At 37.7% G+C, this 17,060-nt stretch overlaps 1 protein-coding gene across 3 annotated transcripts in view; it reads left to right on the top strand.

Moving 5' to 3' along the window:
* Window positions 1–423: 423 nt before the first annotated feature.
* Window positions 424–17,060, top strand: part of IGSF3 (immunoglobulin superfamily member 3) — a 114,755-nt gene continuing 98,118 nt past the window's right edge. For 2 of the 3 annotated variants that reach the window (XM_032219165.1, XM_032219167.1), the window contains exons 1-2: window positions 424–1,132; window positions 1,832–2,565. In XM_032219165.1, coding sequence (XP_032075056.1) covers window positions 2,493–2,565 — 73 coding nt within the window. In that variant the 5' untranslated portion in view covers window positions 424–1,132; window positions 1,832–2,492. Of the gene's footprint in view, window positions 1,133–1,177; window positions 1,338–1,831; window positions 2,566–17,060 lie in introns of those variants that run through there. The other variant, XM_032219166.1, reaches the window with a different exon arrangement.

Here is a 17,060-nt window from a genome sequence, read left to right on the forward strand (position 1 = left end):
CAAAGAGTCTCTCCTACAGCATTACACTACAATGACTCAAAATATATTTGTAAAGAAAACTTGCAAGATCAGCTGAATGGATTAAAGCACAACATTGTCTATTCATTAATGACACCAGGAATCGCCTATTTTCACTTCCTTGTAAATTGCCTTGCAAGCAGAAACAGAAGGAAGCTTCTGCCGTTTTCCGGGTCCTGCTGCAACATGTTTATATACCATCACTTTTGCAGCATGCAACAACGCATTCAAAATATATGGCATTGCTCTTAAAGCATAAAGAGAGAGAGAAAATGGTTGTCAAATGTTATCCATATCTTTAAAGTATGTAAAATTGCATGCTTTGGATTTTCCATGTTGGATAGATCTTCTGCAAACTTTTGTGTATTATGGTTTTAATCTTCAACCAACCTAGAGTGAAGCAGCTGATTGGGATTGCTCCAAAATCACAGTTGAATTAATTATAGGCATTTTGTTTGCTCTTAGACGCATGGAAACATTTGTTCTGATCTGTTTGCTCTATAAACTTGTGGCATTATAAACGCCGTCAGCTTTCAGTGCCTCCCTTCGATGAATTCCCGACTGAGTAACGATTAATAAGTAACCAATAGCTGACCTAACTGTGTAGAAACGCAGCAAGGCTAGCTTTTGCAGGATCGCAACGATTAACGAACGATTTAAAGGGAACACACACCATGTGTTTTCCCTATAGCCCAGTTTTGACTTTCTTTGCTGCCTTTTGGAAAGAGGACTGGGACTGAAAAATAAACCTGCTCCAGCTTGAACGGCAGTCTTCAAACTTCTCTTAGCCTGTCCAAATAAAGCCCCCCCTCCCTTTGTTTCTTTTTCTCTTCCTTTCTTCCTTCCTTCTTTCTCAGGAGCCAGAGGCTTTCTCTCACTTTGCAGGAGGAGAAGGTGAACGAGAAAGGTACAAAGAGAAACGCGAGGGAGAAATGGGAGGCGGACGCTGGGAAAAAGGGCAGGACGGGGAGGCACTGAAGAGGCGGAGCTTCCAAGCCGAGAGGAAACGCTCGGCACCCCCTGCAGCAGCTTTGAATAGAGAATGAAGCCCGAACGGAGACGCCGAGGAGAAGGCGGTGGCAGCAGGCTGAGGGGAGGAACCCGGAGCGGACAGGTTAGTTGAAGTAGTGCCAAGCGCGGGGCGAGGAGCAAAAAAAAAAAAAAAAAAAAGGCGGCACCGCAGCCGAAGTCTTGGCTGCCGACGCGAGGGGTGAAAAGAAGCGGGGCACGTGGAGTGGCCAAGCCGTGGGTAAAGGAGTAGCCGGAGAGAGTGAACAATCAGGTTTCGCTTCCTAAGTGGCGGAGCTTTAGCCCGGACGGTGCGTGCTCTTTGCCTTGGTACACGGTCTTCTGGATGCGCGGACCGTCGACTTCGCTCGCAATCTGCCGGACTCCAGCCAGATGTAATCTCGGCAGTTGACTGCTTCTCGTTTTGCTCTTGTGGCATTTCGCGGCTGGTCCCAGGCTCCACCTCCCCCCCTTGCTTTTGCCAATAATCCGTTCTTGCAGAGGGCGCCCTGTTAAAACCCTTCTCTCCAGTTTGAGAAAATGGGAGGCGGCTCTCTTGAGTAAGAGGTTGAAACAATAGCGGGCTGGTCTTTCCTCGTTATGCTGATGCTCTTGGGGGGAGAGAGAGGGCGGGCCGTCCGTCGCTCTGATGAGCTCCATTTCTCCAATTCCGTCGAATGTCCCCTTCAAATTCTCTGCATCCACGGCCCGTAGAGGGAAAATTCGGAGCAACAATTCAGTTTATTCTCTTCCTCTGCGGTATAAGTTTTCATGTCTCTTTCCCCCCTCCCCCTTCCTTTCTTAGGAAGAAACAGATATCAACTCTTGGCACCTGAGAAAGGAATCCAGACTGAAGACCACCAGCAGCTGAAGTGCCATCTTTTGGTTGCTTGTTTGCCCCTGAACAGTGAAGCCAACATAGGGGGAAAATAATCTTTAAAGCTTTAGTTACCAGACCTTAGTGTGCCTCCCCCGAAGGAAAATTGACAGACTCCAATTCCTATATGCAATGATTGATCCTTTGGGGACTTTCAAAAATGTCAAAAGAACTTGCTTAATCGTCTAGATTTTATCATGCGCCACCAAACACCTATTTTCTGAGTCGAGAGGTTATATTCTGTCTTGTAAGATGGAATAGATGAATCGATTTTGGGCACCTTTCTTGTTTCCAGGAGGACATATCAAGAAAAGGAGTGCATGCCAAAGGTGCTGTAGAGGGAAAAATAAAAAGTAGGATTTAGAAGAAAGGCAAAGGAATCTTTTTGAAACAAAGATTTAGCCTCTGAAGACAGTTCTACATCTTCTGCTGAGCCTGGACTTCACTGATTCTACCCCCACCCTTCTTTTCAGTCCTTTTTCCTGTCCTTCCACTATATCAGAATATTTGTCTTTGGAGATATAAACCAGTTGGTATTTTTGACAGCAGAAGATAAAAGAATAAGGAAGTCTGCAAGTGGGAAACAGTGATGCCTTTTTATCTTCTCTTTACTACAAAGATGAGGTACCTTCTGCTGGAGCTGACATCTCTCATGCTTCTGGGTAAGAAACTGCTTATCTCTGTCAAAAATCTGGCAGGTTTTAACTCATCGTTTCCTTTTTTTTCCTCAGCTGTGTTTTCTTATATGATTGAACAGTTCTATTATTGGGGTGAGGCTGGAATCAGAGGAAGAAAAGGAACTTATTTAACACAATGGATTTAATTAGATTATAGCTAGTACAATGTTCTGTAACTCTTTCTGAACAAGCATATGAAGTTTGGTGAGGTTATTGAAAGCAGTGTCTTGGCCTTTTCTGTTGTGCCTCAAACAGATTTCTGTCTGGCTTTTTAATCTGAGTGTTTAATATCAGGATCAGCTGTGAATTCAGATAGTAGTGCATTTAGGAGGTAAGAAGTACCACCTGATATTTGATAAGTATAGAAACAGTAAAGGAACACAAGACTTGAGAATGTAGAAGCTAGATGTTTTTTGCTCATGCTAATGTGCCTTGTCACTATATTGCAATAAGATAACTAAGTATCTTGCAATATAGTAAAACCCAATTTATCTATGACATAAAGATCACTGGACAAAATGCTAGATACATGAAATTTACAATAAAAATGTATGTTATGATTTTATATAAATATATATTTAATTAAAGTGCTAAAAATCTTATCAAAGGAAAATTCTGCAAATTTCCGTAATGTTTACTTCCAAGTAAAAAGTGTGTAGCATTGTAGCCTTTGTTTCTAAAGAAAAAATAACAAGCTATGCTTTACTTTTTGCAAAAAGGTAGAAATCTGGCTGAATTAAAACCAGAAGAATGTTATCTGAATACTTAGTAGGGCAGTCTCTGCCTGCCATCAAGTGATTTGTAGCTGGTATGTGTTTTAAACATCTGCATATCTTAAAAATGGACAAAGTGAAAGTTCATGTAGTTCTATAAAGTATCAGAATTTTTATGGTTAAGAGATAGACTTGTCCTTGTATTTATTTCATGGAGGCAGTATATAAGTTAGGAGTGGGGGAGCACATTCAGATTTCCAAAGTTCATGTACATAGTTTGCCAATTAGATGCATGTGGTCTGTTGAATAAAATTGGATATAGCAAAATTACAGTAATAAAGATTGATTCTGATTCTGGATATAGCAGGTAATAAAGCCCCACCAACACAACAGTGAAAAATGCCTTCTGAATAAATGTAATAACTATTCTGCAGTTGGTGAACTTTTTAAAGAAACTGTTTATCAGTAGTGATTTTTTTCTAAACTGTTCACACCCCAATTTATTACCTAGTTGTACATGGTTGATATAAGTGACTACAAATAATTGTAGATACAAATTATGACATATGCACAGTAACATCACAATGCAAATCCTACCCTCGTAGACATGACTGGCTGACAGGGTTTGCATCATGGTGTTGCAATGTACCTCTCATCATACATCCCTCCTTGTCTACAGATGCTGGTGTGGGCTGGTAAACTTGTAGGAATATGTCTGTTGAGACTGTTAATCATCTAGGTCATAGTTGTCCCAAAGTCACTTTTTCAAAAGGCAACTCGACTTCCTTAGTTTTTTTTCTTGAAAATGTTTTGCTTCTCATCCAAGAAGCCTATTCAGTTCTGACTGAATGGTAGGGAATGGAAGGTTTGAAATTTCGTGGAAATAATTTCATTATTATTGCCCAATTGCTTTAAAAATGAATAATATTGTAACAAATGTTCTGCTTGAGCCACAATCTTTAGGCATACTTTTATTAAAAAGTAAAGCAAAAATAAATCTTACGTTCCAGTGCTGAAATATTTCTCTTAGAATGGAGCCTAAAGTTGTAGCCTGCAGACAAGCCTATTGTAATTTGAGAACTGACATGAATAAATTAGAATGTTTGTTTATTAAACAAAGGCAATAAGTTTGAACATTAAATCTTTCTGGTTTAAGAACAGTATTATTCTAACCAAAGCAGTCTAATATCAGATTCTTGTTCTGTCCGTAACACTGGTGTTACAGCAGAACAGTAGAGGGCTCTGTATTACTATAAGACCTAGTTTTTCAAATGAGCAGAAAATTCAGGGGTCTGAAAAAGGCTTTAAAACAAAAGACAAATATAAATTAGTTTCAACTTCAAGGGTAAATGTCAATCTTTTAAGCGTCTTTCTGGGAGTACTGTAATTCAGTTTAAATTAACTGTCCCCCTTGAATAGCAAATTGCATGGCTACATCAAAGCAGGCCTGTATAAATCTCAGTTCTTCAACTCACTTGATCAAAAAAAGTGATGGTGATTTTAATACATACATACATACATACATACATACATACATACATACATATTGCCCGCCACTTTTTTTTTTTTTTTTTGCAGTTTTCAAAGCACGGAGGACGGATGCTGCTCTGGGAGTACGCTCTATGGTTATATACTACCATAGAGCATACTTCCAGAGCAGCATCCATCCTCCATGTTTTGAAAACTGCAAAAAAAAAAAAAAAAAACACCAAGTGGTGGGCAGCACCAGCAGCAGAAATGCCCTGGCTCTGCAGGTACTGTAGAGTTAGCCAAGAGCATCGTGAGCCTGCGAGTCGTGCGATCGGGGAGTGGAAAAGCCGCTCACGCAACCCCTCTCTCCAGCCAGAGCCCCATTTACTCACCTAGGGGCATTCTGAAGGCACAAAACCATGGGAGGCGGAACGCAGCGAACAGGTGCTCGGGTTGCTTGGTGCCTTCTGGGTACTGCTAGATCAGTCAACGGCACTGTGCCTGGCTGGAAAGGGGGGTTGCTGGGTGGTTTCTCACGAGCATGGTCACCTCATGGCTGCTGTGTTGCTGCTGCGACAGCGCAACACAGACATTCAACCCTGAGTCTGTGACTGGCTGTTCGGGAGCCCACTCGCAAGAGAGCAGCTGCCCGGCAACCCCCCCTCTTCAGCTGGGCACAGTGCCGCTGACTGACCTAGCAGTACCCCAAAAGCACCAAGCAACGCAAGCACCTTTGCCCCCCACCTCGTTCCAGCAGCTTGGTGCTTTCAGGATACCGCTAGGTCAGCAAGCTCTGCCTGGCTGGAGGGGGGTTTGTCCAAAGGAGTTATTTTGGGGGGGGGGGGCTAATATTTTTGCCCATCCGAAATATGTGGCAAGGCTTTAGTTTCAGGACAGGTCGTATTTTCGGGGAAACACAGTATATACATACACATACATACACATACATACACATACATACATACATACATATGGTAGATATGGAATATTATCTCTGTGAAGAGTATCTAATTCTTCAGACATCTTCAGTCGGCATGTTAAACTGATATAATTTATAAAAGGATTTCATATGGTCTGAAGGCCTTGCTATGTTCATCTCCCCAGAAAACTTCAGAGTTGGGATGGATTTGCTTTGCTTTCTTAAAGAGAGAAAATGCATAATACAAAATTAAAACTAACTTGTTCTGTTGCTTGAATTTTCTAATGATTCAGAAAAGATGACTTTGTCCAGAGCGTTAATTACATCCCATAGAATTTAGAAAAATGACCATAAAAATCTATTATAATTCATATTTGCTTATGATTTCATAAGCCTCTCTGAATTGGAAGTGAAATTGTGAGTTCTGAAAGCAATGAAATATGATGGTGTAATTATGGGGAAATTGCAACTCTTCCCTCCTGCTCCCCATAGTGCAGTGGATTGAAAAGTCTCATCTGGCATGTGGGTGTTGTACAGAGGATACTGCTGATTTTCTTTTGCTTGCACAGCAGTGCTTCAATTCCAAGGCTTTAAGAAAGTGGCACTTCATCATACTGAGTATATAATGGGGAGAAATGGGGTATAATATTGTAAATAACCCTTGCACAGTAATGAGACTGTAAATGTCTCTGTCAGGCACCGCTAGGCCCATACGTGTTTCTAAGATTGACTTCTTCCCATAATACTGGTTCTGATACTAATACATGTAGAGTAATACATAGAAAATAAAGCACAATAAACTTAAAGTTACAGAATTCATTTTCTCCTTGTTGGATTATGAGTAGTTTTTGTATTTCCGTAGGCTCTCACCAGTGGCTAACACTATATTTATAAAATACAGTGTAAACTGAAGGGATTCTCTGTATATGCATGATCTTTTCATCTGTTTCTATATTATGCTCACAGAACAATGCCAATAGCTGCTTCCCTGACTCTTAATAAATAGTGGCAATTTATAGCAGCTGGAATATGGAGAGTTCGATTAAAAACTTACTTATATTGGTTGAATCATTGTCTCCTCACAATTGGTAACTGTTTGCAAAAATGTAGAACCCATAGTAAATCTTATATTTCTTCAAGTTTTGGCAAATACTATATTTTTCAGAGTATAAGACCCATCTTTTTCCCCCCAAAAAGAGGGAGAAAATATGGGTACCTCTTATACACTGAATACAGCATTTTTGGCCTACCCAAACCCCACCCCCTTTGCAAAAATGGATGTGCAGAGGTTTGCAAAATGCTCCTGGGACTGGGGAGGGCAAAAATGAGCAAAAATGAACTGTTTTTGCCCTCCCCAGGAGCACTCTCCAAGCCTCCCAAAGCGGCTGCATTGCCTTTTTTTGTTTTGAAAAAATGGCCCATTTTTGCGAAAAACGGACTGGGTTTTTTTTTTTTTTTGCTTGTTTTTGGGCCCTCCCGGCCTCCCAAAGCTCTGCATGCCCTCCATTTTTTGTTGCAAAAAATGAGGCGTGCAAAGGGTTTGGGAAACCTGCAGAGTGCAACATCTTTCTTTTTAATTTATCTCTTTAAAATCATGGTGCATCTTATACTCCGGTGCATCTTATAGTCCGAAAAATACGGTAGGTATGGGAGGAAAACTAAAAAAAAAATCCCCCCCAAAAGATAGTAGAACCCTTAGCCAGAGTTTCCATATATACTCAGGAATATACAATATGCATATATACAATAATTTCTATTTCTTGGAAACTTAAGTTTTCATTATTTTTAGGTTACAGATTTTGCCTTTCACAACTTGAAACTGAGTACTGCATCACTAATTTGTTGCAAATGCCCAACAATGTCATTGAGGAGACTTTGAAACCACTGTAAAGAGAGCTTCAAGGATAGATAACAAGTGTTCTTGACTTTTCAGCATGCCTACCACAGTTGAAACTATCTACCATTTACTGTTTCTTGATTCTCTGTTAAGTATAAGAACAGCTTGCACAGGCAATTTTCAGATTTTGTGTCTGAATTCCTGCTGTTTTCTGTGATAATATGTAGGTTGAATACAGTCTTGAGAAAAAACATGTTTGTACCAATGTGCAGAAAAGTAATGATTTGAATTTAATTTAGAAAATAGAAATTCTATTGAGTCTGAAAAGATGATGATAAGAGATAATGTTTCAGGACAGAAGTTTCAAAAGATATGTTCTGTTGACTGCCACTGCCTATTTCTATAAATTCTATAAAAACATTTTTTTTTTGAAAAGGAAAGTTGACAAACCTAAAAGTAAGCTAATGCATTCTGACATAACCTCTATGGAACAATGCAAACTCAGGGCATTACCAAAAATCGAGGCTGCAAACCATTTTCTTATTTCTTGTATAAGATTTCTACATTTTCTGGGTAGAGAATAAATTTCCTAGACACAACTGCTGTGTCATGATTGATCTGCTTCTTGTCACCATAACTATATATGGCCCCAGGACATTATCTAGCCTGAATTGCAACAGTATGACTAGTTTTCTTCTCTAAATTGCTAAAAGCACTTTGTAATAATCTGGGTGTGTGTTTTGACTCTTATCTTTGCACTGGTATCTTGATCCCTTTGTGCCGCTAAGCCCTTGCTTTTTTTAGGTATCATATTTTTCAGAGTATAAGACGCACCGGAGAATAAACGCACCAAGGTTTTGAAGAGGCATTTTTTTTAAAAAAGTAGGTAGATAGAGAGGGAGAGAAAGAGAGAAATACAGTAGGTAGGGAGAGAGAGGGGGGGTAGGTAGGTAGTTAGGTAGTTAAAGGGATATATATATAGAGAGAGAAAAATAGAGAAATATAGGAAGGAGGGATGGAGAGAGAGGGTAGGTAGGTAGAGGGATAGAGAGAGAGAAATAGAGAAAGACAGAAATACAGTAGATAGAGAGAGGGGGTAGGTATTTAGATAGATAGAAGGAGAGAGAGAGAGAAATACAGTAGACAGGTAGGCAGAGAGAGAGAGTAGGTAGGTAGGGAGAGAGAGAGAGAGAGAGAGAGTAGGTAGATAGGTAGATGTTTCCAGGTGTATTTATCCATGTGCTGGAGAAGGAAATCGCTGACGATCTGCAGCACCTAAGACTTTGTTTCTGCTGGCACAGCACTTGATCAATGTAATTCTCATCAATCAGTTAAAAAGCTTTCCAAAAGAGAAAAAAAAAGTTTTTGCACTCTGCAAACCTCCCCAAAACGGCTTGTTTTTTGTCAAAACGGGCCCAGTTTTTTTTAAGGCATGGGGGCTTGCAGAGTGTTCCTGGTGGGTGTGGGGTCCAAAACTGAGCAAAAACGTTTTTTGTCAAAAAAAATTGCATGCATAGCCTTATGGAGGCTTATAGAATGCTGCTGGGGGCGCTGGGGGAGGGAATGGCCCATTTTGTTGCTCATTTCTGCCCTCCCTAGCCCCCAGGAGCTCTCTGAAAGCCTCCATAAGGGTATGCACAGCCATTTTTGTAAAGGGAACTGGGCTTCGTGAGGCAAAAAAATGCTGTATTCAGTGTATGAGATGCACCTAGATTTTCAGTCTCTTTTGAGGAAAAAAAGGTGCGACTTATACTCCAAAAAATATGGTAAGTGTAGAATTTTATCAGATATGGGAAGGAATAATAGCTGTTTCCTAAGGCAAAACTAAGATTGAAGTTCCTCTCAAAAGTAATGGAAGTTTAGAGAGTATTTCTTTTTCATGATATTGCTGAATACATCTGTCCTTTCTTTTGGCCTTTTTCTGTCAAAATATTCTGCTCTTAAGTTTGCAAGGCCAGTGAATGTAATTGAAAATATTCTCAAAATGTTGTTTGCCTGAAAAGTATCCAAGGATACTATTGCAAAATTAATTAACATTAAAATATGCAAATCAGAGTTCTAAAAGAAATTAGGCATCTCATTCCTCTACTCGTTCTGCTTTTATGTACATATAAAGGTACACAACACAAAATGTAGTTAAGCCATAGATTTACATGTGCTTGTTTCTTCCACTGTTCCTGCAGCTTTAGATGTAGATATGGATGCAAATAAAACATTTATACAGAAGTTTAATTAGTGTCACAATAGGATTACAGATGCTATAATCTACAGCAGATCTGTAACCTGTTGAAGTTTGGTGCTCATCAGCCCTGTCCAGTATTAACAGTCTTGAATAATGGTGAAAGCTGCAGTCCAACAAAATTGGAGGGCTATATTTAAAGGAACCCATTCCGATCTAAATAAAAGTAATGAAGATTACTTTTAAGTTACTTTAATTACTTTAAGAATTTAAGGTAAAACATAATCTGAGAAATCGAAAAACTAGCTAGCAAAGTATGTGTGAAAATAGGAAGCCATGTGGTGGACAATCAGTCTCGGTTGAAAAAGACTTGAGAGCCACTTTGATCACCTACAAGCCTTTGACTTAATAATAATATATTACTGTACTTGTTTCTATGAGCAGAGGGGAGTAACAAGAAATGAAATGTGTGTAGTATGTATGAGATAAATCATGTATTTATATGAATATGATCCAATTTGTTTGGATTGAGATAATGATAGGGTAATATGGGGCTATGAATTACTATAAGATAATATAATGTAATTTACTATTTTATAGATTCTTTCTCTGAACAATGAAGTGCTAGAATATTGTTTCAGTATATACTGTTCATAATATCTGTTAGTCCTAAGACCTTTTCACTCTTCTTTACATCCTACAAAAATTAGTACTAAATATTGCAAATACATTACTAATATTTTGTGAGAAGAGAAGACCTACTGTCTTGCTGGACTGACCATTAGGAAAACATCTTGCCTGAACTAGATTGGTCACACCGGGGATATGGGGAATAGGTTTGGAAAGAAGTTTCAGAGTACTATGTATTATAGAACCGTTAAATTATTTCCTAACTAATCTGAATATTGTGTACTAAAGTGTTACTTATTATACTATATATATGGATATGTTGCTTAGTCTCACATTGAAATAGTCTTAAGATGTAAGAGGCTTTATATAATAACATTAGCACTTATATACTGCTTTACAGTGCTTCACAGCCCTCTGTAAACAGTTTAGAGAGTCAGCATATTGCCCCCAACAATTTGGGTTCTCATTTACCCACCTCAGAAGAATGGAAGGCTGAGTCAATCTTCCTGAGTCAATAATATTTAAGAAGAGGTCAAATATTCATAATCTGCAAGCCATACTTCAAGCCATTGAGTTTCTAGATCTGCAAGCATATAAACATATTTTCCAATGTTGAAAACACTGTTCACAAATTATCATTCTTTGTTATACTAAATCAGAGGAATATATTCTGGATCAACCTTGGATGACTTTGGAGAATCTCTGTACCAAGACAAATAATGCAATATATAGTGTGTCTCAGAAACTGGTAACAAGAAACATAATACCTCAGAAAAGCTATTGGTATACTTTTCCGCTGTGAATTACCTAAATCCTTTCAAATGAGGAGCTAGCCTATCTACTATCAAATCTTGTAGCACAAGTCCCATGAATTTTCAGAATCAATTATGCTATACAATTATTGTTCTATCAAAGTTTATATGGAAAATTCTGAACTCATCTCGGTTCATGGGGCTTTAAATATGTGAAATCGTGCTGTATCTTTGATCAACTTTTGAGATGGGTGGTATTAAACTAAATAAATATTACAAAATAATATTGTTATCCACAAAGTGGTGAAGGATGTATTTACATTGAAAATGAAGTAGTGCTTTACAGGAACACCTTTAATGTACAGAAAACAAATGAATCAACAAGTTTGTTATTTTTCAATGAAGTTTGTTGCCAACGAGCAACCACTGATGTGATGTATGGAGAAGTAAACTTCATCCTACCTGTATCCTATATTACAATTTGCTCTAGCTGCAAGTTTGCTTGAATGGAAATCCTGTTAATATTACAAAAATAATGGATTATTCGGCTACAAAAATATAATTTTGAAGAATTAACAGGAGTGTTCCAGATACTGCTGGAGTCATCCACAAACACTGTATGAAATAATATTTGGCTTCTCATAAAGTGGCATACATTATTTGTATGGCTAATAAAACCTCTATTTGTAAGAAACAAAATTTATGCGATCTAGATAAATTAAATAAAACTTGATATACCGGTACATTAAATTACATTAAATCAAGCCATTTAAATTAAGCCATTCGGCTTCATATTTAACTCACCAGCCTAGAAATCAGGAGGCTGTGAGTTTTAGTGTTACCTTAGGCATGAAAGCTTTCTGGGTCTTCCTCTTTCATGTTGGTTTCTCTCTTTCTCAGCAAAGAAATCTCAGCACAATTTCCTAAAAGAGTTGTGAGGAAAATAGGAGGAAGAAGGAATATTAGCTATGTTCACTGCCTTGAATTATTTATAAAAATAATAAAAGTGGGATAAAATTATTTTTTTAATGCTAGGGAAAAATACATTAAAGTGCAGTGTCACAGAAGTCAGAAAACTATGGATATCCATCTGGCAACATAGATTTCATATTATTACAAAATGTTCAACAGCATGTTTTGTGTAAATTGAAAATGGGAAGAGATACTTGATACCTTTTATTATTTTAGCAATAGCAATGAAAATAACAATACTGTATAGCAACGGTCCCCAATATTTCCAGGATGGCTAACCAAGGGGGGTGGGCAGAGAGGATGGTTCCATATGACTAGTAGGCATAAGCGTTTGTCACTTACACAAGTGGAGCTGTGCACACATGCTGTTTTGAACAGCTGTGCCCTGGGAGCAGCCTGTGGCCTTGGGGGTTAGGGACCCCTGTTGTACAGTACAATATAAACAAACATAAAGCAAATTATTTTGGATTCTTAGTGATATTTTTATATAAGTAATGATCGTTCTGTACAGATTATGCTATCTACAAACACATTTTATATATGATGGAAAATATTTTTAATATTAATATGTTTAATAAATGTTTTTAAATATTCTATAAATACTTTATTTCTCTATAAAGTGATATATAAATGTTTCAACAAAAAATATGAATACACTTCCAGTAAACTAGATTTTTTTTATTGTTGTTTTTAATAGTAATGGATTGTTAGGCTGTGAGAGATTGTCTAAAATTGGGCAGATAAATGCATTAGCGGTTATTTTTTTCACTAAATTGGTATTGACATTCTCAGAGTGCTTTTTCCTGTTTCTGTATAATAGCTGATGGTCTTTTAACAATTTCAAGCATTCATGATTGAATACTTTTTAAATGAAAAAAGAATGAAAATAGTTTAAATGCAAATACAGTTCCATTACAAAAGGACCGCCCCTTTCCTTAGTCTTAGAAGACTTAGTCTTCTAAATGTTTGCATCTTTGGCTACTATTATCAGAACTTTAGGTGGAACCTATTGCTATATAAATGTTGTATGTGTGCATAAATGATACCAAAGTATGATGCTTGATTTATTTACCTCACAAACAAAATATATTCATTAGGTGACACCGAAGTATGAAAAAGTAATTGTGACCAGATGCTATTCAGCAGGTTCTGACCAGTTCTGGACAACTGGTGGTGGAAATTTTGAGTAGTTCGAAGAACTGGTCAATACCACCTCTGACAGGCCCACCCCCATCTATTCTCTCTCTCCCGAATCCCAATTGATCAGGAAGAAATGGGGATTTTGTAGTAACTTTCCCCTGGAGTGGGGAGGAAATGGAGATTTTATGGTATCTTTTCTCTGGAGTGGAGTGGGAATAAAGATTTTACAGTATTCTTCCCTCGCCATGCCCACCAAGCCACGTCCACAGAACCGGTAGTAAAAAAAAATCAATCCTACCACTGATTGTGACCCTATTTAAATTAACTGAGATGATGGGGTAAGACTGAGCACTTCATTAAGCTACTTGGGCTGATCAATAGAGCCGAGGTGGCACAGTGGTTAGGGTGCAATACTGCAGGCCACTTCAGCTGACTGTTATCTGCAGTTCAGCTGTTCTAATCTCACCAGCTCAAGGTTGACTCAGCCTTCCATCCTTCCGAGGTGGGTGAAATGAGGACCCAGACCGTGGGGGCGATATGCTGACTCTGTAAACCGCTTAGAGAGGGCTGAAAGCCTTATGAAGCGGTATGTAAGTCTAACTGCTATTGCTATTGCTATCTTGAACAGCCCGGTATACATCTCAAAAACTTTGACTCTCCTTTTCTCACTAAGCAGATTCTAGAAACATGATATGCTCAAAAGAAAGATCTAATGGCCTTAAAATGTCATTCACCACAATTAGTCTGAAAAGGGTCATGAAACCACTTTATAATCCTTGGTCTCCACTGGTCCCCAGTCAAAGACATAGTCTACATTTGGAGAAGATTGGGAATAATACTAGCAATCATCTGGAACCACTCCAGGAATACAGGAAAAAGAATCTCCAAGTAATATTAAGATTGAAGAACAAAATCTTTCTTCTGAAAGAATGATTTATGGCCAGTTGAATCAGAACTAGAACTTTTTGATATATAAGGATACATACGAGCATGTCATGCGGGAGATGTTTTGCTCAGTAGCTCATTGTGTGTTGCCTTGCATTGGAGAATTTTATAGGAGAATATGAGATTCTTTAATTTACTTCTATTTTCATAACTAGACTGGCTTTCAGATAATTATCTTGAACAAATATACCATGGCTTTGCAATGTACCTTTCTGTCAAGGAGAAAGGCAAAGGCTTATTTAGGCTTAAAAGTATCAAATTTCCATGGATATATAGTACAGTATTAATTCATAAACTAATGGTAGGTAGTACCGTATCATTCAGAAGTTTTGCCCAATACAAAATAAAATATTTATCAAATTTATCCCCCAAAGGTGGAAACTTCCATTTTCTGAGATCCACAGTTTAAAGTATTTATATTTACATAAAATACATGATTTCTGATGTAAACGTAAATGCAAGATAGAAATTTGTCTTGATCATTAAAATTATTGGTAAATTCAACCATATTGATTGCCATTTATTTTCTAAGTTTAGAAAGATTATCCTATATGTTAGTGAGAGAAACCCTGTTGACACGTTGGCCTATAACATTCATACGTGGTGAGCAGCTTATCCTGTTTTCAAGTTATGCTGGTGACATAATTGAACAGCCAGTCTCCATGGCTGCAGTGCAGGTGTCTCAGCATGGCATCAATGTTCAGAGGCTTCCATGTGTACTGAAACTGATACTTTTGAGCTCACCATGAATTACTTACATAGATGCAAAAAGTGTCAGCTTCTTCCATGTGCAGAAGCAGACTGTCTGTAGAAAAGTTATTCCTCATGAATGTGTTGATTCAAGAGTACTATATCTGTCAGGTTTTTTCTCAAATGGGGAGTTGGCATATCACATGTAATCTTTTCTTTAGAGATTCCCTTACCAATGAGTAGGAAGTCATAGCTGTCCTATGAGGAAGTCTCTTAGGTAGAATCTGCTTACTTAATTCCATATCATTCTCTCTTCTGAATTGCTGGCTTCAATCCAGAGTTTTCATTGCTCACCTGATACAGGACACTGGAAACATCTTATTTTTGTTTCCCTACAGTCTTTATTAGACTAGAGGTGCATTATTAGTACCTGTTGTGCTAAAAGTATTTTCAGCTAAAGTCTTGCTGCAACTGGATTAGTGTTCTTAGCCCAACTGGGTCAATATAACTCCTATACTCCTTTAGAGATAGTGCAATCTACATTCTTGAAGAATATATCATAAATCCACAAATGACAGTTCCTAACATGGTCGTGCACTATGAACTTAGCCTGACTACAATAGATGATTCTGTTTGGACATGCATCCTCTCCTATTAGGTAAAATTATTCCCCATAAGCTTGCACTTCTGATTTTATTTGATCTTTTTGTTTCATTTCGGGGTAACATACTGCATAATAACCTAAAGTGCTACATGTTTAAAGGAGTCTAGGAGCATGAAGATTTATTTTGTCTGAGTGTCTTTTAACTAACATATATTAAGCAAACCTAATTAATGAGAGATGGAATGCAACAAGGAGAAAGATCAAGAAAAAAGCACTATCTCCTCACTGACAACTAATAACCTAATCTTGCCTGTGTGGGAAATTCTAATTAACCAACCACCATAAATCAGAACTTGGAAAAGCAGGAGGTGAAGAAGAAACATACCCGAGTTTTGGCTGTATGCAAGCTTGTTCCAATTAATATATTTTGAGCAGCTATGACCAATAAGAGGTGAAGAGTGGCAAGGAAAGGAAATAATAACAGAGTTAAGAACTGGGAAATGCAAAATATATATATTTTTTTCTTCCTTCTTTTTCTGCAAAAGATTAAGATGACTCCAACTTCTCTTCCCGTTTCGCAGTGGTTGAATTAACTAAATTTAAGGTGGACCAGAACCTTGAAATAAGACTTGTATAATTAACTGCAATTTTGGAACTGGACATTAAGGAAGAACAAAAGACCAAGATGGCTCCCATCGCTCTTCTCCACAGCAGCTGAAGTAGATAAATTTAAGGTGGATCAGAGCTCTGAAATAAGAACTGTATAACTAACTGTAACTTTGGAACTGGACATCATGGAAAGCTGGGACTTTGAAGAACTATGTGAAATTATAAAAAGTATGCATAAATCATTAAAATCAAGCCTAAATAGAATTCTGAACCCAGAGAAGCACGTATTTAAAGAAGAAGGAAAAAGAAGAATGGGGGCAAGATAATGAAGTGGTAGAAATGGAGGGAAATAAAAAGCAGACAAAAAACTCAATTGGACTTGGCAGTGGTATAGGAAAAATTGTAAAAGGGGAATGTGTCCCAACAAAAGGGAATAAAAAGTAGACAAAAGATGCTTTGGAGGGTGTCAGTGGCATAAGGAAAATTGAACAACAAAGAGAAATATAAAAGATCTTTTTGACAGTGGCTTGGGGAAAATTGAAGAGTATGGACGTGTCAAAACAAAGAAAAGGAAGAAGGCAAGAACAGAGAAGTGGGACAAAAGACTTACTAGGAAAAAAAACCAGACAACTAGAAATTATTATATCAGAAAATAAAGCTAAGATAAGGGGTTTATTCCTAAATATGACAATAAAATGGAGTTGCTAATTAAATAAAGATCAAAAGACATGGAATATGGACAAATATGAAACTGACATGGGGAGATTGTAACGCAGAGGTTTGTGATTCACTTTGATACATGATAATTTAATTGAATTGCTAATTGATTGAATATGACAATAGAAGGACAAGTAAACATGGGTTAAAATATATGAAACATGGACATATATAGAACTTTTATGATGAATAAAGTGAGATGTTTACCGCATGTTATTCTATACAGTAGATTAAGGGAATTGTAATGAACATTGAACAGTAAGGATTGCCATTTATAGACAAGGGTAATCTAATCCAAGATAT

The sequence above is a fragment of the Thamnophis elegans genome, chromosome 6 (genome assembly GCF_009769535.1).
Source record: "Thamnophis elegans isolate rThaEle1 chromosome 6, rThaEle1.pri, whole genome shotgun sequence".
NCBI classification, from domain to species: Eukaryota; Metazoa; Chordata; class Lepidosauria; order Squamata; family Colubridae; genus Thamnophis; species Thamnophis elegans.